Consider the following 24,660-nt stretch of genomic DNA (forward strand, 5'->3'; position numbering starts at 1 on the left):
AAATGGATTAAAAGCAGAAATTTGATGCTGAGTCCACAAAAAAAGAATGTATGAAGTTATTAATATGTTTATTTTCACATTTTAACCCTTTAAATTTAAACTAAACCACATGGACACAAAGAAACCATCACTGACCCAGATATGGATGGAGAAAGTCATATCAGTACTTGGGTGTCTGATAATGCAGGACTCTGATGAGGAGCCAATGCAAAGAACATAAACTGGGTGCAATGTGTGAGACCTCATTAACAGCTGAGCAGCAGCAGTAATGTTTATATACAGATGGGTTTATAAATTACAGGAAGCACCAACATAAAGGTCCAGTTTCTCAGACAGAGATGAAGACAAGACTCTGTGAGAGTATCCATCTAGACTTCAGACTAGAATGAATCCCTGTACAAGAAATCAGCCCAAAGAGTCTTAGTCAGGGGTGTCAAACATGCGGCCTGTGGGCCAGAAACCGGCCCGCTTTCCTTCCTGTCTTCTTATTCCTTCCTTCCTTCCTTCCTTCCTTACTTCAGTCTGTCCTCCCTTCCTTCCTTCTGTCCTCCCTTCCTTCCTTTCTTTCTTTCTTTTTTCCTTCTTTCCTTCCTGTCTTCTTATTCCTTCCTTCCTCCCTCCCTTTCATCCTTCCTAGCACCCTTTCTTCCTTCATTGATCCCCCCTTCCTTCCTTCCATTTGTCCTCCCTCACTTTCTTTCTTTCTTTCTTTCTTTCTTTCTTTCTTTCTTTCTTTCTTTCTTTCTTCCTTCCTTCCTTCCTTCCTACCTTATGGCCCACATGAGATCAAATTGGACTGTATGTGGTCCTGGTCTTAGTGAAGTGTTGTTGTGCTGCCAGAACAGCTTCAGTCCTCCTTTTCATTCTTTCTACAAGTCTCTGAACTTTGATGTTCAGGTCTGGCACAATAATGATCAATAACCTAATTATCAGCATCATCATGTCTAAATATGGACTTATCATATGATACATGGACATGACCTTTGACCTCAGTATTGCCACACTTCACATTAGCAGCTAAGAGGCTATTCATGTCACATTGGCTAAGTGAGTAGTGTCCTCCATTCCTCACTGTGCTCGTCCTGAGTGGAGACTGCAGAAGAATTCCGGAATTGTGCCGTGATTCCGGAATCACGGCCAATTCCGGAATCCTGGAGTCCCCAAACATAATGGCAGTCTGGGTTTTTACTGAAGTCTCCAATCCCACCTTTATATTATTATACTATCATATTATCATTATATCAGTGGTATAAAATGATCTTCAAATGACAATAATATCGTTTATCGTGATTATTTCTGAGACAATATATTGTCCAATAAAAGTAGTTACCATGACAGGTCAACACTGGCGATGGTGGTGGAGAGCGTTGTCTATTGGCACTTTTCCACTACACAGTTCCAGCACGACTCGGCACGCCTCGACTCGATTTTTTTGTGTTTCCACTAGGGATAGTACCTGGTACCTGCTACTTTTTTAGTACCTGCTCTGCTGAGGTTCCAAGCGAGCCGAGCCGATACGAAATGTGACGTCGACAGACTGCTGGCCACTGATTGGTCAGAAGAGTTGTCGCTGGAATAGTCATGGGCCGTCCCACACAAGAATCAAACCCGCCATTTTTAAATACCAACAACAACGTTACAGCCATACCGCTCAATTTCGTTGCTCTGTGTGTGACAGAAAGCCACATACAGCAGCAAGTACACCATCTCCTCCATGTCCTCCATTGTTTATGTGTTTGTGTCGCATAGAAAACGAAGTCACGGCAGTATTGTGGAGTGTTGCTATGACGACCCTGCCCATGTTGAGTAGGTACTTCTTTGTAATGGAAAAGGTCGTTCCTGGAACCGAGCCGAGTAGAGCTGGAACTGTGTAGTGGAAAAGCGCCATTAGTTCCAAAGGGTCAAATCTTTTGTAAGCTTTCAAACACAGAGTTTCAAACTTTCAATGTCTTTTCTTTCAGTTTCGGGTCATGGCAGTGTCTTGGCTCCATAACTCACCTGTTGAATTTTTACTGTAGTAAGATTTTAAATGCAGCACTTACTTAATTGTAACGCAGCTTTTTTACTTTGTGGTATTTCCAGTGATCTGCATACTGTGTAACGAGACATGACACCACTCCCCTGAGCTATGACAACTTTATTAAGCTTAAAAAAACCAAACAAACAAACAAACAAGTGGCACTCAATACATCTATACTGTAGCTGAAACTACTCTCTGAATTCAAAGATGAGAAAAAGACGCACAAGCAAGATATAAAGTCAGAGCGTATGGAAAGAAAGCAGGAAAACAAATGTGTGAGAAACCAAAGCTGCTAACATCTGATTGTCAACATGTCCTGTTATTGCTGTTTGCCCAAAGTTTAATTTTTAGAATATATTTACCAAACACTGGAAAATTAAGCTAAATTTCATCACCCAGCCAGCATGTCCATGTGGGCCCCATTTGGGTTAGATGTGTGCTACGTGGGTACTGAGTGGGCTTAAACTGGGCAAATTCTGCAGGTCCCACATGGTTTCAGTAACATGGGGCCCAACATGTGAACTTCTGACTGTATGGGCCCCATAAAGGATGTAAGTGGGCTAAGCAGGTATGGGCATAAACAGGGCAAACTGTATGGGCCCCATATTGTTTAAGTAAAATGGGACTCACATTTAAGGTCCACCCTGATCCCACTTAAACCTCATATGGGCAAACATATGGGGCCTACATGGGTCTCACCCACTTAAGCCTCACCTGTAACCCGGTCAGAACCCTCTTGAAGCCCATTTGGGCAAACACAGGTTGGGCCACCATGGAAACTGTAGTCCCATGTGGGACCCAAATTGCAGCCCAAATTTAACCCTTATGGGGCCCACATGGGCATGCTGGCTGGGAAGTTATGGCTCAATTTCATACAGATTATAGGAAGTAGTTGCCACAAGAAGATGAGAAACACATTTTTTTTTGTTTTCAGGAGCTTTTCTGTGAAATAAATAAAAGTTTACCTATACCCGTTACCTATTTCTTACTTTCATTGGCCTTTTTTTTCTCATTTTTACCAAATACATCACTGCATGTTCTTAAAAAAGCACATTTGAGATCAGAGCTGAGTCAGATGACAGTCATCAATTCGCACCACAGGACATAATAAGGGTATTCCTGGCTAACTATTATATTTTGAATAATCTTTGGCATGCAGGGGTATTAAGCTGGACACAACAAATGAAATAATCACAATAATAACCACTACAGTGTACATTAAGTGTACATCCAATACACCACTTTAGCCTACAGTACATACAAAAAGATAACTTTTTTTTTCCAAGAGAGAAAATATGGATCCCATCCCGTCAGGATCTTTTTAAATATGTAAACAGGAAATAAGAAACGATGTGTAAAAATACCAGAAATATACATGTTGTGTAAACCTGACCAGTGTGGAGTTTGTGTGCATTTCTCAGTGGAGAGAAACTGCAGTAATTTAACGTCTTTTCTCCAGAGATGTCCGCCTGACTTCTGCAGTCTTGACCTGCACTGTACAAGTTTGTTTGCACTGCGTTCATGTGATGTGATGCTCGTTCAGTGTTCGAGCTCAGTTCAGATCGGCTCGTTTCAGGTGTTGAAGGTTGAAGTTGGCCTCTTCATTCACAGTTCAACTCCGGTTTTAAGAAAGTCTCAACCAGACAAATTTACATGAGTAGCTCCAATCGCTTTGTTCTTCTTTATATTGTCCTCTTAATTTCCATCTTCTGACTCAAGACATATCAAAAATGACAAAGACACCAGCATACCAGACAAAAAAAAGGTATACTTGTGTGTGTGTACGTGTATATTCCCTCTTTTGACATGTTTGTTGATGAGGGGGAATTTACAATACAACACAAATATGTAGTATTGACTGGCACGAAACAGCTCAAACAGTTTGGATATAATACAAGCGATGGAAAATATCAAACAGCAGTGCAACGTCTGGGCACCGCAAGAGGGAGACTGTCACCCCTTACTCACACACACACACACACACACAGAGAAATAAATATTAGTCTCAATAAATCATGTCCTGTCCTTTGTCGTCAAAAAACAAAACCATATCCCTCCACGTTGTGTCCCAATTCACATTTTCCAGGTTCTGGATGAAACTGGGTGCACTGGGTCCCCAAGGCGTCCAGTGTGGGTGTTTGGGGGGGGTGGTGGTGGGGGTTTCTAGAGCAGAGAGCTGGTGGGGCTGCCGGGCAGCGGGGGGCTGTGGCTGTGGAAGGTGAGGCTGTGGCTGTGAGACGGACTCGGGCGAACGGGCAGCAGGTCGTAGTGGCTCGGGATGTGGCTGTTCCTGGGCAGGTCGTACGGGTTCTGAGGGTAACTGGGAACCACCACGCCACCGCCAGCACCCTGGACGATACTGATGGTCGGTTCTGGGAGAGGGAGAAAAGAGGGGAAATAAATGACTCGACAGGTTCTAGTCAAACCATCACTCCATCTCTGATTCTGTCTGAAATAAAGTAGTCTACTGCCATGCTAGTGTAATAATAAAATAATCACATTTAAACCAGATTAGAACTGCAACAATTAATTAGAAAGAACCTCTATTGGAAGTTTGATTCTAGTGTATGTCCTCTGTGGGCCATGAATGTCTGAACAAAATGTGATAGCAATTAATCTAATCATTGTAGAGATATTGTAATAATGAACCAAAAAAATAGCCTCTTTGGACCATGGATATTGGTCCAATCCATCCAACGGTTGTAGAGATAGGAGGTCAAAGCTCTAGCAACACTTGTAATATACAAATGGCAAATGGACTGTACTTATATAGCGCCTTTCTAGTCTTTACGACCACTCAAAACACTTTTACACTACATCTCATTCACCCATTCACACACATTCATACACTGATGGCAGGGGCTACCATGCAGGGTGCCAACCTGCACATCAGGAGGAAGTTCATTCATTCTCATTCATACACCTTTGGCGCAGCAACGGGAGCAATTTGGGGTTAAGAACACATCGACATATGGACTGGAGGAGCCGGGAATCGAACCGCCAATCTTCCAATTGGAGGACGACTGCTGTACCTCCTGAGTCACAGCCACCCCACAGAATGGATTTATTGTTGGACCAACATGTATTGACTTGCTAATAAAGAACTAAAATGTCGACCTCATTGTGGCACTAGAGGAAAGTCAGAGGATCACTTAAGTCAGGAGGGTTTGTCCTCTTTGGGACATGAGTGTCTGTACAAGATTTCATTATTATCCTTCAAATAGTTACAAAGATACTTCAGTCTGGACCAAAGTGGTTGACCAACACTGACACTTTCATCCTTAGAGCTAAAAATGTAATTTCGTGTGTCTTGTAAAATGTTTGCCTATCCATTTGTTTTACTCTAATAAAAATAAATACGTACCCATGTCATAAACATTCTTGGTGGCCGCAGTGCTGGCTGTGGTGGTGGTGGTGGTGGTGATGATAGCAGCAGCGGAGCAGCAGTGAGTCATGTGTTCGTGGTGAGCCGGTGATTTCATCTCCACGTAGCTGCTCTCCAGGTGTTTGCAGGCCATAGCGGGTGGGTCGTTGATGGTGGCGTATGGGTTTTCACTGTTGAGGGAGCAGGTGCTGGACAGGGAGCCCTTCATGTAGTCTAAAGGAAAGAAGGGACACATGTAGACCAGGTGGATTTATTAAACTCAGTGGTCGAAAAGGTTGATTTTTACTGTCACTGAACATCTGTGGGTGATGTAGAATTCCAATTAAGTATAAATAATGCTCTGTTACTGTTGGGTAAAAACCTCATATTTACAATTTCAGTTTCATCGATTGAAGAATGAATACTCAAATATAACAATGCTACAAAACCTTGTTATTCATGAAACCTCTTTCAAAATGCTTTGAAAGCCTCAGAAAGAAACTCAAAGCAGCACAAAGAAAGCTTTTCACCCAGCGGCAGTCTCATAGCTTTAATAAAACAATTGTGAATGGTCATGTCTGAATCATTTACTGCAAAGTAGGAACAGGCTGCTTTGTTATTGCAAGTGTTACCATGGTGACCACTTTCATTTCTGTTAAAAAAGGACAGGTCTTTGAGCGATTGGATGTCGTGTGAGAAATTACATTGCTGTAGAAGCAGAATGGAGGTTTCTGGCACAACTTTACCCACTTTCAGGGTGCAGGAAAAATGATAAAAAAGATAAAAAAAGGTCAAAGCTCCAGCAACACTGGTGGAATACAGAACGACTTCAATTGTTCGACCCACATGTTTTGGCTTGCGGCCTTCACCAGGGTCATTGTAAAACACATTACAGCATTCAAATAGGGTAGTTAAAAAGCAGAAACATTCAAAAAGGAAAGAAAATAAACCAAATAATAAACCAACTATGTGTATCCCGACATGTATCAGTCAATGGGGTGTCTACCAAGCCAATGGGGCATTTACCAAGCTAATGAGACACCTACCAAGCCAATGGGGTATCTACCAACCCAATGGGATATCTACCAAGCCAATGGGACATCTACCAACCCAGTGGGATATCTACCAAGCCAATGGGGCATTTACCAAGTTAATGGGGCGCCTACCAAGCCAATGGGGCATCTACTAACCCAATGGGGTGCCTACCAAGCCAATGAGGTATCTACCAAGCCAATGACGTATCTACCAAGCCAATGGGGTATCTACCAAGCCAATGGGACATCTACCAAACCAATGGGATATCTACCAAGACAATGAGGTATCTACCAAGCCAATTGGGTATCTACCAAGCCAATGGGATATCTACCAAGCCAATGGGGTATCTACCAAGACAATGGGGTATCTACTAAGCCAATGGGATATCTACCAAGCCAATGAGGTATCTACCAAGCCAATGGGGCACCTACCAAGCCAATGAGGTATCTACCAAGCCAATGGAGTATCTACCAAGCCAATGGGGTATCTACCAAGCCAATGAGGTATCTACCAAGCCAATGGGTCATCTACCAAGCTAATGGGGTATCTACCAAGCTAATGGGGTATCTACCAAGCCAATGGGGTATCTACCAAGCCAATGAGGTATCTACCAAGCTAATGGGGTATCTACCAAGCTAATGGGGTATCTACCAAGCCAATGGGGCACCTACCAAGCCAATGGGGCACCTACCAAGCCAATGAGGTATCTACCAAGCCAATGGAGTATCTACCAAGCCAATGGGGTATCTACCAAGCCAATGGAGTATCTACCAAGCCAATGGGGTATCTACCAAGCCAATGAGGTATCTACCAAGCCAATGAGGTATCTACCAAGCCAATGGGACATCTACCAAGCCAATGAGGTATCTACCAAGCCAATGGGGTATCTACCAAGCCAATGGGGTATCTACCAAACCAATGGGATATCTACCAAGACAATGGGGTATCTACTAAGCCAATGGGACATCTACCAAACCAATGGGATATCTACCAAGCCAATGGGGTATCTACCAAACCAATGGGATATCTACCAAGACAATGGGGTATCTACTAAGCCAATGGGACATCTACCAAACCAATGGGATATCTACCAAGCCAATGGGGTATCTACCAAACCAATGGGATATCTACCAAGACAATGGGGTATCTACTAAGCCAATGGGACATCTACCAAACCAATGGGGTATCTACCAAGCCAATGGGACATCTACCAAACCAATGGGATATCTACCAAGCCAATGAGGTATCTACCAAGCCAATGAGGTATCTACCAAGCCAATGGGGCACCTACCAAGCCAATGAGGTATCTACCAAGCCAATGGGATATCTACCAAGCCAATGGGGCACCTACCAAGCCAATGAGGTATCTACCAAGCCAATGGGGTATCTACCAAGCCAATGGGGTATCTACCAAGCCAATGAGGTATCTACCAAGCCAATGAGGTATCTACCAAGCCAATAGGGTCATCTACCAAGCTAATGGGGTATCTACCAAGCCAATGGGGTACCAAAATAATGATTGACCTGAAGTCACATTGTCAGAGACAGGCAGGGAGGCAAGTGTAGTACACACTAAGTGACATGGGTTACACCATACTTTGTCCATGAAACCAAAAAGTGCAACTACAGGGGTAATACTTGAGGGTTTTTATTTTAATGTTCCTTCTTTTTAACTATTTAAATGCTGTTTGTAATGTATTTTATGGTGACACTGATGAAGACTAATAATATAGTTGTTCTGTATGCTACAAGTGTTGCTGGAGCTTTGATCTTTTAGAAATGACATATCTGTAAATACACTTTTAGGGAGCATACATGTTAGAGTAAACATCACATCACAGGACAACAGAAGCTGAAAACATTTCAAGGCCAACAGTCAAAAGCAGTTTAGGTTAAAAACACACACAGCATTCAGTTATATTGGAGGAGAGAAGCAGGAGAGGAGTCCAGCAGAGGGGGAAACACACAGAGGAGAGGAGTCGGATTCATCCTGCAAAGACACAAACACACTTGTGAACAAAATATATCAACATGTCAACATTTTAAACAAGGAAACAAAACATTCAGGTTCAGGCTTGGAGTTTTTCATGCTGCACTTTTTTAAAAACAGCCTCCCTGAAGAGCGCAGGAAGGTTTTTCTCATCTCGCCTTCTTTTCCTCACGCTGACTCATCTGCGTGTTATTTGTTTTATTTTGGCAGGAAGTATTGGACAAACATGAAAGTTTGGCCTGATGATGAAAAGTCAACATGAACATGAATGTTTGTAGAGTTCAGGATCCCTATTTCACCATTAACCATTAAAGAACTGACTTATATTTCATGGACATTTCATATTATATTTTATTTATAACAATAACACTTCAGAGTAATTAATAACTGAACAATGAACCCTGATAGTGAGTTTGATATCTGCAGAGAGTTTGTGTAAAACTACTCATTTGAAATTTTTATTGGCTTATTTCCTGCTCATCAAAAACTAATTCTCCTTTTTATACAATTCAATGTTTGCATTTTTAAATTTGACTCATACATTAAATCTTCTGATATCTATTTCATACTTAATAGATAGTCTTTTTGACATATTCAGGTTTCTCGTCTCCTTCTTCCATTGTCCGCCATATTATCATCATCACTGCTGCCAGTTTACTGAGAGGTTTTTGAACATTTTATTGTCATATTTTGGCACAGCAGCATTCATGTCAGTACTGTAGTTGTAAACAGCTGCTTTAGTGTCTCTCTGCAGCATCGTGTTGTGTTGCAGCTGTCAGTCAGTCGGCTTATTCTCGTATTAGTCATGGAGCGCTTTGCTTTGGAAAAATGTTTTTTAACATCGACGTCTGAGTCAGAGTTTGAGTTTGATGGATTCATAATTTTTTACAAAACAGTTTCTGAAAGAAAGACTTGAAGCTCTGCAGTGTTAAATGGTTGTTTTTCTGCTCTTTGTGAACACTACTCTACTCTTTTGTGAATGAAACTCAACACAATCAGAATGGACATTTTTGCTTTATATGAACATTTTAAATTTTTTTTTTAAAGTATATTTTTTGGGGCTTTTTGCCTTTAATGTACAGGTTAGTAGAGAGAGACAGGAAACTGGAGGCAGAGAGGGGGGAATGACACGTAGGATAGGACCGCTCGGTGCGGGATTCGAACCGGGGTCGCCTGCAGTGAGGACCGCAGCCCCAAGACACGGGGCGGGCGCTCCACCAACCGAGCCAAACACTGCCACTTTATATGAATGGATTTGAATCCATGAAACTGAAAATCGTTTAGAAATGTGTTGATATGATGTCTGTGATTTAGTTTTTTGATCTTTTACATGAAACTGGTTGAATGTAGTTTGATTTTTTTGTGCAGGATGCTTTTTGAGGATACCTTGTAGTTTCTAGAAAGGCTTTTTGAAGTAATCTTAAGGTTTTTTTTGTTTCTGCTCCACACATGAGTGCCTGAAGTTTGTTTTTTCCCTCCATGTGGTTACACTTCAACAGCATCTGTGTTTTACGTGATATAGACAGTCCTCGAACACACCACTATTGTGTCTCCAGGAGCCATGAACCTCTGTACCAAAGTGATAAAATAAAACCTCCAGATGTATTTTTTTCTTTGGTGAATGAAATTAACTGATGTGGATATTAATGCTCATAGAGAGAAAGATCACTTTGGTAAATGTCGTCTTCATATTTCCAGTGATTAAAACTGCGTGAGTCATTCTGTTCTCCTAATGATCCTCAGGCTGCTGTTACATGCGACATGCAGCGGCTCAAGAAGCTGAGAGGAGTCGAGGTTCAATATGCAACAGAGGCAGTAATTAGCTGAAAGGGGGGGGGGGGGGGGTAGGTGTTGGGGGGAGGCTGTTCGAGGTAGGTTTTGGGGGAGGCTGTTCGAGCAAGAGGATTGGCTGTGGGGAGTCAGACGCGATGATGTCACACAGGCACGGTCCACCTCACACTGTACCTCTGTAGCGCGGCTCCACGTGGTAGCTGTAACGCCGGTCGATGCGGTAAACACCTGAAAGCAGAGAGAAGACTTTTTTTAATTGTTTTTTTTAGGATTGTGTTTAGTTTAGTTTCTAGTGTTTTCTTTGTCTTCTAACATCCATCCATCCATCCATCTTCTTCCGCTTATCCGGGGTCGGGTCGCGGGGGCAGCAGCCTAAGCAGAGAAGCCCAGACTTCCCTCTCCCCAGCCACTTCGTCCAGCTCTTCCCGGGGGACCCCGAGGCGTTCCCAGGCCAGCCGAGAGACATAGTCTCTCCAGCGTGTCCTGGGTCTTCCCCGGGGTCTCCTACCAGTGGGACGTGCCCTGAACACCTCACCAGGGAGGCGTCCGGGAGGCATCCTAATTAGATGCCCGAGCCACCTCATCTGGCTCCTCTCAACGTGGAGGAGCAGCGGGTCTACTCCGAGCTCCCTCCGGATGACTGTACTTCTCACCCTATTTCTAAGGGAGAGCCCAGCCACCCTACGGAGGAAGCTCATTTCGGCCGCTTGTACCCGCCATCTTGTTCTTTCGGTCACTACCCAAAGCTCATGACCATAGGACTATATTGAAAATAAGTGTTTTAACTTTTAGATGTTATCCTTTGGATTCTTTTGTCTATGTGTCTGAAAATCTAGAAATAAAAACATGTATCAATCAGCTTCTGTTATGAGCATTACCATTTTGCATGTGCATCTGTATGAAAATCCCTTTTTCTGTCTTATTTACAAATGTAACTTTACAGAAACACAGTTATCATAGAAAGCCTAGGGTGAACAAGACAAAAAAGGCGTTTATATTACATAGATATATCAGAATAAAAAAGGTAAATGGATCCAAATACAAAAAAATACAAAATAAAAAGTTAAGGAAGATTCAAAGAGGAAACTAAATACACTTTTTAGCCTCTTTTGAGTTGAAGGATGTTCAAATACAAACAATGCAATCCATCAAATCATATTTAAATACAATAAACAAAAGCTCAGTTTATTTAAATGATATTTGGGAAGAGTAGTATTGAGTAGTAGTTGAGAGTAGTACTTTTGTAATTATTGTTAAAGTTGTAATAATCAAACAATAGAACAAATAAGGCAAATAGAAAAACAGTTTAGAGGTGAGATTAATTTAAATGTGTGTGTGTTGTAACAGAGGCTCAATAAGTGGAGGCGTTTTAAATGTTTTCATCTTGGCGTTTCAAATTTATCCAATTTGATTTTGGGTGCAATCAATTAAAACAAAGTCTGAAATAAAGCCTTTGAGCAGCTGTAGTAGCAGAAAAGAAATTTAATTCATGAGTAAGAGAAACTGATATTTTAACAAAATGGTCATGTGACATCTTTCAGTTTTTATCTAGATTGAGCCTGTGATAAATGATGAAGCTCTTCTATTCCTCTTACATTACATCTGTAAGTGTGACTGGCTGAAGACATTTGAGCCAAATAACAAAGTTTAGAGACTGAAAATAGAATAAAAAGCAGAAAGAAAGTTGAGACTGACCGAGCTCACCGAGGTTACAGTAAGCCCCCCACTCTGGAGCGCTGTTCCTGTGTCGCTTCTTCATCTTCATCTGGGAAATAAAAGGAGGAAGATAAAACACCACAGACCAGAAACACCTTCAAAGAAACTAAACAACATGCATTATATACTTCTAAACATCAATATAGATTTTTAAAAAAAGGTGTATTATAGATGAAACAGGATGTTGTACCAGGACATAGAGACCCCAAAGGTAGAAATGTGTCAGATCAGACGATGAAAGTGAGTTTTCAGATAAAGGTTTTGAAGGTTTTAGTGGTTTAAAAAATGTATTTACACTTTCTGGGAACCATTACAGACAATTTTCCAGTAAGTGAAGCTATAAAACTACAATGAGGCTGCATGATAAAACAGAGAGTCAAACAGTAGAAGTTAAAACATTTAATCAAGACTATTTCCTCTGTAGAAAATACAGTAGTTCCATTTTACATTTTACACAAATTACACTAAAATACTTAAAAGTAGCATTTCTATATGAGAACAAACATCCAAACCAAATCATTTGTATAGCTTGAAATCAGAAATGAGGCCAATGCTGAAGTAACTTAGAACTGCATTCTATCAAAAGGCCACCAGGGGGCGACCGTCTCTATACAAGTCAATGGAGAATTCACCAACTTCTCACTTGATTTCTAACCTCAGTAAACATTTTCAAAATGTGTTTATGGTCTCAATCGCTAGTTTAAAGCCTTCTTCAATGCAGTATGATGTTCATTTGGGACATTTTGGCCTCCCTGATTTTATATGTGACGATAAAGCAGGGTATGCATTAGGGCGTGGCTACGTCCTGATTGACAGGTTGATTGATCAATGTCCTCGAGATCCAGCCCTCGCAACCATAGCAACCTCCCCGCTCCGCCCATGGCTCCGCCTCATGTCCATATAAGTAGAATCCATGTTTTTATTTTTCCCAGCATGCACCTGAAATTTTCAAGATGGCGCTGCCTAGATTAGAAACTATTGGCTTCCGAGCAGCAGTCCACAAACCAATGGGTGACGTCACGGATGTTACGTCCATTTCTTTTATACAGTCTATAATTGAAACTAACCAGAGACTCTATCAAGTGAGAAAATTAGATATTTTATGTCTTTATATGAACAGAGGATGAGAGAGCTTTCACCCACCTTGGCGGAGCTCCTCTTGTCCGGCTTGGCGTAGTGAGCGGCGTAGGTGCAGGGCCCCAGGGTGCAGTAGCTGGGGTTGGAGAAGCAGCGGCCTACGGAGCTGTTACTGGGAGAGGACTCTGCAGAGGAGAGCAGACCTGTGCACTGCAGCCCTGCTGTCATCACACCACATCGGCACATATCACCCTCATATACATGCACGTGCACACACACACACACACACAGTGCACGAGATAACCCGACTCCAGCTGTTGATAGAGGAGGAGGAGCTTCACTGCTGGTTTTCTTTACCTGTTTATTCCTGATCCGCGTCATTGAAGGTTATAAAACACTTACAATGATTCTCACAGAGTTTAGATTAGTGCTGAAACATTTAATCATTTAGTCAATCAACAGAAAAAATAAATTAAAATAAAAGTTTATAAAAGCAGAGAAGCCAAAAAATGTCTGATTCCAGCTTCTGATTTGAGGATTTGCTGCTTTTTTGTTCTATAACTTTTTTATTTTAACCTCCTGAGACCTGAGCTTTTGTTTGGTATGATAATAGATATTTGGGATTAGTAGGACATGAAAAAAACAAAAACTAAGCCTTCTCCGCTGCCACCCCCATCCTCTGGAATTCACTCCCCAAACCCATCAGAGACTGTACAGACCCCCATACCTTCAAATCACTCCTAAAAACACCTTTTTAAACTGGCTTTTAACCTGTAAACTGTTCTTTATCCTCTTTAATCCTTCTTTACCCTGTCTTTTTAACCTTCTACATTGTTTGCTCTTTCATTTTTTGTCTTTTTTACTCCGTTCCATATTTTTTGTGTTCTCTGTAAAGCATATTTGAGCACTTGTAAAAGCGCATTATAAATAAAATGTATTATTATTATTATTATCTTTGAACAGGAAGTAGTTTTTTGGGGAAAAAAGGGTTTATTTTACTGTATAACACAATTAATTCACCAGTGTATTAAACTATTGATTTCCTTACATTTACAGCTTCCCTTTGAACAAATGATAATAAATCCCCAATGTCCTCAAACGAGTACTTCCTGTTTAGTAGTGTCATAGTTTGTTGTTATTGCTAAAATCAGTTAAAATTAGTAATTTGTATCAAACTACAAATATTATCAAGAATCAAATTTAAGAAGGTTTTTGACTCAGGAAAGATGCCTGAAGGAAGGGAGGAAGAAGGAAGGAAAGGAAGGAGGAAGGAAAGGAGGAAGGAAGGAAAAGAGGGAGGATGGAAGGAAGGGAGGAAGAAGGAAGGAAAGGAAAGGAAAGGAAGGGAGGGAAGAAGAAGGAAGGATGGAAGGAGGAAGGAAGGAAAGGAATGGAGGGAGGAAGGAAAGGAGGAAGGAAGGAAAAGAGGGAGGATGGAAGGAAGGGAGGAAGAAGGAAGGAAAGGAGGGAGGAAGGAAGGAAAGGAGGACGGAAGGAAAAGAGGGAGGGAGGAAGGAAGGAAATAAAGGAAAGGAGAGAGGAAGGAAGGAGGGAAGGATAGATGCCTGCCATCTGGTTTTTACACTGATTTTTACACTGTAATGTGCTTTTTCTACCACTAGGTGGCAACAGGTCAAAGTTAAGCAGAATGAAGTATGAGGTCCAGCAAACGGAGGGTCCTCGGAGGTTTCTGACACTTTATGGACTAAACGATGAATAAAAACTGTAGTTAGAGTCTGGTTCAGGTTGTCCGATCTGCTGAATGTGTGAGGAGAGAAAAGCACCTGTAGGAGAAAAAGGAAGGGAGGGAGAAGGAAGGAAAGGAGGGAGGAAGGGAGGAAGGAAGGAAGGAAAGGAGGGAGGGAGGGAGGGAGGGAGGGAGGGAGAAAGGAAGGAAAGGAGGGAGGAAGGAAGGAAGGAAGGAAAGGAGGGAGGAAGGAAGGAAGGAAGGAAGGAAGGAAGGAAGGAAGGAAGGAAGGAAGGACGGAAGGAAGGAAGGAAGGAAGGAGGGAGGGAAGGAGAAAGGAAAAGAGGAAGGAAGGAAAGAAGAACAGAGGAAAGTAGGAAGGAAAGAAGAGGGGAGAAAGGGGGATGGAGGAAGGACAGAAGGAAGGGAGGAAAAGAGGGAGGAAGGAAGGAAAAGAGGGAGGGAGGAAGGAAGGAAGGAAGGGAGGGAGGAAGGGATGTGTGAGGAGAGAAAAGCACCTGTAGGAGAAAAAGGAAGGGAGGGAGAAAGAAGGAAAGGAGGAAGGAAGGAAAGGAGGGAGGAAGGGAGGAAGGAAGGAAGGAAAGGAGGGAGAACGGGAGGGAGGGAGGGAGAAAGGAAGGAAAGGAGGGAGGAAGGAAGGAGGGAAGGAAGGAAGGAAGGAAAGGAGGGAGGAAGGAAGGAAGGAAGGAAGGAAGGAAGGAGGGAGGGAAGGAAGGAAGGAAGGAGGGAGGGAGGGAAGGAGAAAGGAAAAGAGGAAGGAAGGAAAGAAGAACATAGGAAAGAAGGAAGGAAAGAAGAGGGGAGAAAGGGGGATGGAGGAAGGACAGAAGGAAGGGGGGAAAAGAGGGAGGAAGGAAGGAAGGGAGGGAGGAAGGAAGGAAGGAAGGGAGGGCGGAAGGAAGGAAGGGAGGGAGGAAGGGATGTGTGAGGAGAGAAATGCACCTGTAGGAGAAAAAAGAAAAGCAAACATCCAGACACTGGTCTCGATGTCTCACCTGAGAGCGAGTAGTCGGTGGAGTTGATGTGCATGGCGGGCGTGTACGTGACGTTGGGAACGTGGTGACCTTTCTCTCGCTGCCGGTAGCGGAACCAGACGACCAGGCCGAGCATGGTCATGATGAGCAGCAGCAGGAAGACGATGCCCAGCACGGCGCCCGCTGACTGACGCTCCGACGCCAACGCTGGGCTGATCTTTGTGTACGGGTTCAACTCCTCCATCATCAGAGCGGCTGAGGAGAGCATGAGAACACATTTACTACTACTAATACTAATACTTGCAAATAAAGGGATAAGCATTGGTGTAGAGCAGAGGTGTCAAACTCATTTTCATTCGAGGGCCACATACAGACCAACTTGATCTCATGTGGGCCGGATCATTAAAAGATGGAAGGAAAGAAGGAAGGAAGGAAGGAAGGAAGGAAGGAAAGACAGGCAAAAGGAAGGAGGAAGAAAGGTAGAAAGGACAGACAGTGAAGGACAGACAGACAGTCGGAAGGAAGAAAAGAAGGAAGGACAGACAGAAGGAAGGGAGGGAGGAAGGAAGGAAGAACAGAAGGAAGAAAGGTAGGAAGGACAGACAGTGAAGGACAGACAGACAGTCGGAAGGAAGAAAAGAAGGAAGGACAGACAGAAGGAAGGGAGGGAGGAAGGAAGGAAGAACAGAAGGAAGAAAGAGAGGAAGCACAGATGTAAGGAAGGACAGAAGGAAGGAAGGAAGGAACGAAGAAAGGAAAAAAGGAAGGTAGGGAGGAAGGATAGATGGAAGAAAGGAAAAGAACACAGGATGGCAAGTGGGCCGGACCGCACCCCTCGGCGGGCCGTATCTGGCCCACGGGCCGCATGTTTGACACCCCTGGTGTAGAGGAAAGCTGCCACAACAGTCAGTACTACTCATATTAAAATGACAAGGCTTCATGGCAAATACGTACAGTAGGTCTATCTGAGAAATGTAATTTCACTTTCCACCTCATTTGACTCCGTAACCATAGCCTGCTGCACAATATTGTTACATTCGCGGCTCGTTGCCATGACAACATCAAACAGCCTCACAGATTTCCCTCCATTTCCGTCAACAAGAACACTTGTTAAGGAAGGGAGGAAGGAAAGGAAGGAAGGAATGAAGGAAGGATGGAGTAAAGAAGGAAGGAAGAAAGGGGGATGGAGGAAAGAGAGAGGAAGGAAGGAAGGACAGAAAGAAGGAGGGAGGGAGGAAGGACAGACGGAAGAAAGGAAGTCAATTTGACGACAGGAAGATTAAACACAATGAAAGTATTAAATGACAAACTAATGTCCTAAAAAAAAAAAAAGTTCAGTAGAGGCACATCAGATGTAAATCCATCAGACACTCTCTCATCTTATACAGATAAGGGAGGGAGGAAGGAAGGAGGGAAGGACAGAAGGAAGGGAGGAAGGAAATTAAGGAAGGAAGGATGGAGGAAAGAAGGAAGGAAGGAAGGAAGGAAGGAGGGAAGGAGGAGAAAGGAAAAGAGAAAGGAAGGAAAGAAAGAAGAACAGAGGAAATAAGGAAGGAAGGGAGGACAGAAGGAAGGAAGGAGGGAGGGAGGGAGAAAGGAAAAGAGGAAGGAAGGAAAGAAGAACAGAGGAAAGAAGGAAGGAAGGGAGGACAGAAGGAAGAAAGGGGGATGGAGGAAGGAAAGAGGGAAGGGAGGAAAGAGAGAGGAAGGAAAGAAAGAGAGAAGTAGGGAGGAGGGAGGGAGAAAGGACAGAAGGAAGGAAGGAAGGAAGGAAGGAAGGAAGGAATGAAGGAATGAAGGAAGGAAGGAAGGAATGAAGGAAGGAAGGAAGGAAGGAAGGAACAGGTTAAACACAATGAAAGTATTAAATGACAAACTAATGTCCTAAAAAAAAAAAAAAGAAGTTCAGTAGAGCCATAAAAAAGTTTCCTCGTCTCCGTCTGCAGATGTAAATCCATCAGACTCACTTTCATCTCATCCTGATATTATCTGCATCAGATTTCATGTTTTTGAGTCTATCTGTGTGGAAAGAAGGGAGGAAGGACGGAAGGGAGGAAGAAAGAAGGAAAGGAGGGAGGAAGGGAGAAAGAAGTCAGGAAAGGAGGGAGGAAGGAAGGAAGGGAGGAAGAAAGAAGGAAAGGAGGGAGGAAGGGAGAAAGAAGGAAGGAAAGGAGGGAGGGGAGAAGGGAGGGAGGGAGGAAGAAAGAAGGAAAGGAGGGAGGAAGGGAGAAAGAAGGAAGGAAAGGAGGGAGGAAGGGAGAAGAAGGAAGGACGGAGGGAGGAGGGAAGGAAGGGAGGAAGAAAGAAGGAAAGGAAGGAGGAAGGAGAAAGAAGGAAGGAAAGGAGGGAGGAAGGAAGGAAGGAAGAAAGAAGGAAGGGAGGGAGGAAGGAACGGTCAATTTGACGACAGGAAGATTAACCACAATGAAAGTATTAAATGACAAACTAATGTCCTAAAAAAAAAAAAAGTTCAGTAGAGCCATAAAAAAGTTTCCTCTTCTCCGTCTGCAGATGTAAATCCATCAGACTCACTTTCATCTCATCCTGATATTATCTGCATCAGATTTTATGTTTCTGAGTCTATCTGTGTGGAAAGGAAGGAGGAAGGACGGACGGGAGGAAGAAAGAAGGAAAGGAGGGAGGAAGGGAGAAAGAAGGAAGGAAAGGAGGGAAGAAGGAAGGGAGGAAGAAAGAAGGAAAGGAGGGAGGAAGGGAGAAAGAAGGAAGGAAAGGAGGGAGGAAGGAAGGGAGGAAGAAAGAAGTAAAGGAGGGAGGAAGGGGAGAAAGAAGGAAGGAAAGAAGGGAGGGACAGAAGGAAGAAAGGGGGATGGAGGAAAGAAAGAAGGAAGGAGGAAAGAGAGAGTGAGGAAAGAGGGAGGAAAGAAAGAAAGAGAGAAGTAGGGAGGGAGAAAGGACAGAAGGAAGGAAGGAAGGAAGGAAGGAAGGAAGGAACAGGTTAAACACAATGAAAGTATTAAATGACAAACTAATGTCCTAAAAAAGAAGTTCAGTAGAGCCATAAAAAAGTTTCCTCTCGTCTCCGTCTGCAGATGTAAATCCATCAGACTCACTTTTCATCTCATCCTGATATTATCTGCATCAGATTTCATGTTTTTGAGTCTATCTGTGTGCGTGTTTTCCTCTCATCTCCTGTTTCATGATTCATTTGAACCAACATCTAAAGATCTAAAGCAGCTCCAAACACTCTCATCCAGCTCGACAACCCCCCCCCCCCCCAACTCCCCCCCCCCTCCTCCTCTAAACCCCCCGCCCCCCCCGCCGCGCCCCTCGCCTCAGCCCGAGCCGCAGCCAGGCAGCCAGTCATTAGCTCTCACCCTGGTCACAGCGGATGCCTTTGAAGCCGATGCTGCAGTAACAAGTTCCCGTCACGTAGTCGCAGGTGGCGTTGTTCATGCACTCGCACAGCTGCTGGCAGCCGTAGCCAAACGTTCCTGCAGGACACTCTGCAGGAAGGAAGGAAGGAAGGAAAGGAGGGAGGAAGGGAGGGAGGAAGGAAAGAAGGAACAGTCAAAACAGATGTAATGTTATTATTATCACAACAACTTACAGGAAAGGTGTCATCTGAAAACTGTTTCATGTTGTCTTTGTTGGGGTTGGATTAACCCTCCTGTTGTCCTCGAGTCAGGGAAAGAAGGGAGGAAGGAAGGAAGGAAGGAAGGAAGGAAGGAAGGAAGGAAGGAAGGATGGAAGGGAGGATGGAAGGGAGGAAGGAAGGGAGGAGGAAGGAAGGAAAGGAGGGAGGAAGGAAGGAAGGATGGAAGGGAGGAAGGAAGGGAGGACAAAGGAAGGAAAGGAGGGAGGAAGGAAGGAAAAGAGGGAGGAAGGAAGGAAGGTAGGAAGGAAAGGAGGGAGGAAGGGAGGAGGTATAGAGGGAGGAAGGAAGGGAGGAGGAAGGAAGGAAAGGAAGGAGGAAGGAAGGAAAGGAGGGAGGAAGGAAGGAAGGAAAGCAGGGAGGAAGGACAGAAGGAAGGGAGGAGGAAGGAAGGAAAGGAAGGAGGACGGAAGAAAGGAAGGAAGGAAGGAAGGAAGGAAGGAAAGGAGGGAGAAGGGAGGAAGGAAAGGAGGGTGGAAGGGAGGACGAAGGAAGGAAAAGAATGAGGGAGGAAGGAAGGAAGGAAGGAAGGAAGGAAGGAAGGAAAGAAGGAAGGAAAGGAGGAAGGAAGGGAGGAGGAAGGAAGGAAAGGAAGGAGGACGGAAGAAAGGAAGGAAGGAAGGAAGGAAAGAAGGAGCAGTCAAAACAGATGTAACATTATCATCTGAAAATCTGTTTCATTTCTTCTTTGTTGAATTTCAGATTTTTTTTTAATGCATTAAAGTAAAAATGTGAGAAATTAAATATGATGAGGAGTTAATATAATAGAGCTTGGATGTTTTCTCTCTGCCACCTTCAGACAGATGAGACTCTCCTCAGCTCACACTGAGTCTCTGAGATGCAGCTTGTTGTATGTATTAGTATTTGTTGCAGAGCTCCTCATGAATCTGCTCCAGTCTGTTTGTTGCATCACTAAAACATTTTATTGGTTTTATGCTCCGAGAGAATCTGAGAGAGTTGAGATCTTTAAATCTAAAACTTTCTTCTTTAGCTTCAATTTCAACTGAAATGTTTTTATTATCCTTATATTTTAATAATTTTTTTTTTAACCTAATTTAATTTTTTTTTTATTGTCTCTAAACTATTTATCTTTATAATTACTATTTCCCCTGATTTACTTTTAAATTGTTCAAATATCAGGCACTTTGAATTATGAAAACCTTTATTAAATAAATAAACTAAACTATTTAATACAGAGTATTGGTTCTTCCTTCCTTCCTTCCTTCTGTCCTTCCTACCTTTCTTCCCTCTTTCCTTTTGTCTGTCTGTCTTCCTTCCTTCCCTTCTTATTTCCTTCCTTCCTTCCGTCCTTCCCTCCTTCATTTCTTCCATCTGTCCTTCCTTCTTTCCTTCCTTCCTTCTGTCCTTCCTACCTTCCTGTTTTCATCTCTTCGTTCGTCCTTCCTTCCTTCCTTGCTTCCTACCTTTCTTCCCTCTTTCCTTTTGTCTGTCTGTCTTTCCTTCCTTCTTATTTCCTTCCTTCCTTCCCTCCTCCCGTTTCTTCCATCTGTCCTTCCTCCTTTCCTTCCTTCCTTCCTTCCTTCTGTCCTTCCTACCTTCCTGTTTTCGTTTCTTCTTCGTCCTTCCTTCCTTCCTCTGTTTCTTCCATCTGTCTCCTTCCTTCCTTCCATCTTTCCATCCTGTCTTCTTTTCCTTCCTTCCTTCCATTTGCCCTCCCTTCCTTCCTTCCTTCCTTCCTTCCATCTGCCCTTCTTCTCTTCTCTTCCCTCCCTCCCTTCCTTCCTTCCTTCCTTCCATCTGCCCTTCTTCCCTTCCTTCCTCCCTTCCATCTTCCCTTCCTTCCTTCCTTCCTTCCTTCCTCCCTCCCTTCCTTCCTTCCTTCCTTCATCCCTTCCTTCCTTCCTTCCATATGCCCTTCTTTTCCTTCCTTCCTCCATGTCTTCTTTTCTTCCTTCCTTATCTGCCCTTCTTCCCTTCCTTCTTTCCTTCCATCTGCCCTTCTTCCCCTTCCTTCCTTCCTTCCTTCCTTCCATCTGTCCTTCCATCTGTCCTTCCTTCCTTCCTTCCTTCCTTCCTTCCTTCCTTCCATCTGTCCTTCCTTCATTCCATATGCCCCTTCTTTTCCTTCCTTCCTTCCTTCCTTCCCTTCCTTCCTTCCTCTTTTTATCATGCATCCCTCTGAGTTGCTATGGAAACACTCACTGAGTTCACAGCTCTGTCCGATGAAGCCCCTCCCTTCCATCTGCTCTTCTTCCCTTCCTTCCTTCCTTCCTTCCTTCCTTCCTTCCTTCCTTCCTTCATCCCTTCCTTCCTTCCTTCCATATACCCTTCTTTTCCTTCCTTCCTCCATGTCTTCTTTTCCTTCCTTCCTTATCTGCCCTTCTTCCCTTCCTTCTTTCCTTCCATCTGCCCTTCTTCCCTACCTTCCTTCCATCTGTCCTTCCTTCTTCCCTTCCTTCCTTCCTTCCTTCCTTCCTTCATCCCTTCCTTCCTTCCTTCCATATGCCCTTCTTTTCCTTTCTTCCTCCATGTCTTCTTTCCTTCCTTCCTTATCTCCCCTTCTTCCCTTCCTTCTTTCCTTCCATCTGCCCTTCCTTCCATCTGCCCTTCCTTCCTTCCTTCCTTCCTTCCTTCCTTCCTTCCTTCCATCTGTCTTCCTTCCTTCATTCCATATGCCCTTCTTTCCCTTCCTTCCTTCCTTCCTTCCTTCCTTCTTCCATCTGCCCTTCTTCCCTTCCTTCCTTCCTTCTTTTTATCATGCATCCCTTTGAGTTGCTATGGAAACACTCACTGAGTTCACAGCTCTGTCCGATGAAGCCCGTCCTGCAGGAGCATTGTCCGCTGATGTGATCGCAGTCCGCCCCCGTTCTGACAGCGACACACCTCTGCACACTGAGAGCCGTAGAAACCCGTCGGACATCCTGAAGAGACACACACACAAAACACACACACAGAGAGTCACACACACATCACACATGCTCACGATGTCCCGTCTCCAGAAGCAGCTTTTCTGGGATCGGCTAATCTGTTCTGGACTCAGTGGGAACCAACGCGGATCATCTCTGAGATTAAAACCAACCCAGTCTGCACTTCAGGAAGATTTAAAGAGTTTTTGTTCTTGTTTCTGAGGACGCAGCGACATCACTACAGCACACTTCCTCCTACTTTAAAGAAGGTTTTATGCAGACTGGGTATTAAGGAAAGAAGGAAGGAAGGAAGGAAGGGAGGAAGGAAGGAAGGAAGGAAGGAAGGAAGGAGGGAGGGAGGGAGGGGAGGAAAAGGGGAAGGAAGGAAGGACAGATGGAAGGAAGGTAGGATGGAAGGAAAGAAGGAAGGAGGGAGGGAGAAAGGAAAAGAGGAAGGAAGGAAGGAAGGAAGGAGGAAGGCAGGACAGAAGGAAGGAAGGAGGGAGGGAGAAAGGAAAAGAGGAAGGAAGGGAAGGAAGGCAGGACAGAAGGAAGGAAGAAAGGAAGGAGGGAGGAAGAAAGGAAAAGAGGAAGGAAGGAAGGAAGGAAGGACAGAAGGAAAGAAGGTAGGAAGGAAGGATGGAAGGAAAGAAGGCAGGAGGGAGGAGAAAGGAAAAGTGGAAGGAAGGAAGGAACGAAGGATGGAAGGAGGGACAGAGGAAGGCAGGACAGAAGGAAAGAAGAAAGGGGGAGGGAGGAAAGAAGAAAGAGAGAAGAAGGGAGGGAGGAAGGACAGATGGAAGGAAGGTAGGAAGGAAGGGAAGGAAGGAAGGGAAGGAAAGAGGAAGGAGGGAGGGAGAAAGGAAAAGAGGAAGGAAGGAAAGAAGGAAGGGAGGAAGGGTAGGGGTGAGGAAAGAAGGAGTGAAGGAGGGAGGGAGGAAGGAGGGACGGAGGAAGGAAGGAAAGAAGAAACAGTCAAAACAGACGGGGTCAATTTGACCCGGGAGAGACGGCTTGAAGGTTAAAGTGTCTCTAAAAACGTCACATTTCATATTCAATTTTAAGAAAGACGAAGAAAATCTGCAAAATGATAAAAAGACTGAAGCTGTTTTTATGATCGGTTGCTCATCAGAAAAAAGTTGCTTGACACTCACAATGTGATCGGGTAGAGATACAAGCGTTGCCATGGAGATTATAGTTCCACTGAACTTCCTTATTATTGCTATTTTTTTTTTTTTTTTTATTAGTCTGTAACTTTTAGACAACTTGTGGACATCCTTGTTTAATTCGTTCCGGTTGGGATGATAAAGAAGGCTTTTGTAATGTCAAACAAACCCGGCTGGAGGATAGCGGGCTGGTGGTTACCATGGAGACGCCTGGAGACCTTTTATATATTTTTGCCGAAACATAAATTGAAAACATCATGCGACACTTTTAATTTCTGTCGAGCGACCTTAGCCATGAATCAGCATCATGTAGGAAGAGATACTAGAGGAGCTCACAGCTGGGACATATATGGAGTTATAATGGAAGGAGTAAGGAGGGAGGAAGGGAGGGAGTAAGGAGAGAGGGAGGGAGGAAGGAAAGGAGTAAGGAGGGAGGAAGGAAGAAGGAGGAGGGAGGAAGGGAGGAAGGAAAGGAGTAAGGAGGGAGGAAGGAAGAGAGGGAGTAAGGAGGGAGGGAGGGAGGACAGGAGGATGGGAGGAAGGGAGGAAGGATGGAAGGGGAGGAAGAAAGGAAGGAAAGGAGGGAGTGAGGGAACGAAGGAAGGAGGGAGGGAGGAAGGAAGGATGGAAGGGAGGAAGAGGGAGGAAGGAGAGGAGGGAAGGAAGGAAAGGAGAAGGAGGAGGGAGGAAGGGAGGGAGTAAGGAGAGAGGGAGGGAGTAAGGAGAGAGGGAGGAGGAAGGAAAGGAGTAAGGAGGGAGGAAGGGACGAAGGAAGGAAAGGGAGGAAGGAGGGAGGAAGGAAGAGAGGGAGTAAGGAGGGAGGGAGGGAGGACAGGAGGATGGGAGGAGGGGAGGAAGGATGGAAGGGAGGAAGAAGGAAGGAAAGGAGGGAGTGAGGAACGAAGGAAGGAGGGAGGGAGGAAGGAAGGATGGAAGGGAGGAAGAAGGGAGGAAGGAAGGAGGGAAGGAAGGAAAGGAGGTAAGGAGGAGGAAGGGAAGGGAGTAAGGAGAGAGGGAGGGAGGAAGGAAAGGAGTAAGGAGGGAGGAAGGACGGAAGGGAAGGAGGAGGAAGGGAGGAAGGAAAGGAGTAAGGAGGGAGGAAGGAAGAGAGGGGAGTAGGAGGGAGGGAGGGAGGACAGGGGGATGAGAGGAGGGGAGGGAGGATGGAGGAGGAAGAAGGAAGGAAAGGAGGGAGTGAGGAACGAAGGAAGGAGGGAGGGAAGAAGGAAGGATGGAAGGGAGGAAGAAGGAAGGAAAGGATTGTTATTATTGTGTTGTTGTCTCTTGCTGTCAATTGGCTGGAGTATCGGTATAGCAACAGGTGTACTATAGCAACAGG

The 24,660-nt window shown here is 44.2% G+C and overlaps 1 protein-coding gene across 1 annotated transcript in view; it reads right to left on the reverse strand.

Annotated features, from left to right (window-relative positions):
* Positions 1–4,183: 4,183 nt before the first annotated feature.
* The window catches only part of LOC128366028 (multiple epidermal growth factor-like domains protein 11), a 220,044-nt gene continuing 199,567 nt past the window's right edge, over positions 4,184–24,660 (reverse strand). The window contains 9 exon segments of the mRNA XM_053326712.1: positions 4,184–4,392; positions 5,385–5,618; positions 10,375–10,428; positions 11,896–11,965; positions 13,060–13,214; positions 15,697–15,930; positions 19,011–19,139; positions 22,041–22,113; positions 22,115–22,170. Of these exon segments, the coding sequence (XP_053182687.1) occupies positions 4,184–4,392; positions 5,385–5,618; positions 10,375–10,428; positions 11,896–11,965; positions 13,060–13,214; positions 15,697–15,930; positions 19,011–19,139; positions 22,041–22,113; positions 22,115–22,170 (1,214 nt within the window).

The sequence above is a fragment of the Scomber japonicus genome, chromosome 1 (genome assembly GCF_027409825.1).
Source record: "Scomber japonicus isolate fScoJap1 chromosome 1, fScoJap1.pri, whole genome shotgun sequence".
Lineage (NCBI taxonomy): Eukaryota > Metazoa > Chordata > Actinopteri > Scombriformes > Scombridae > Scomber > Scomber japonicus.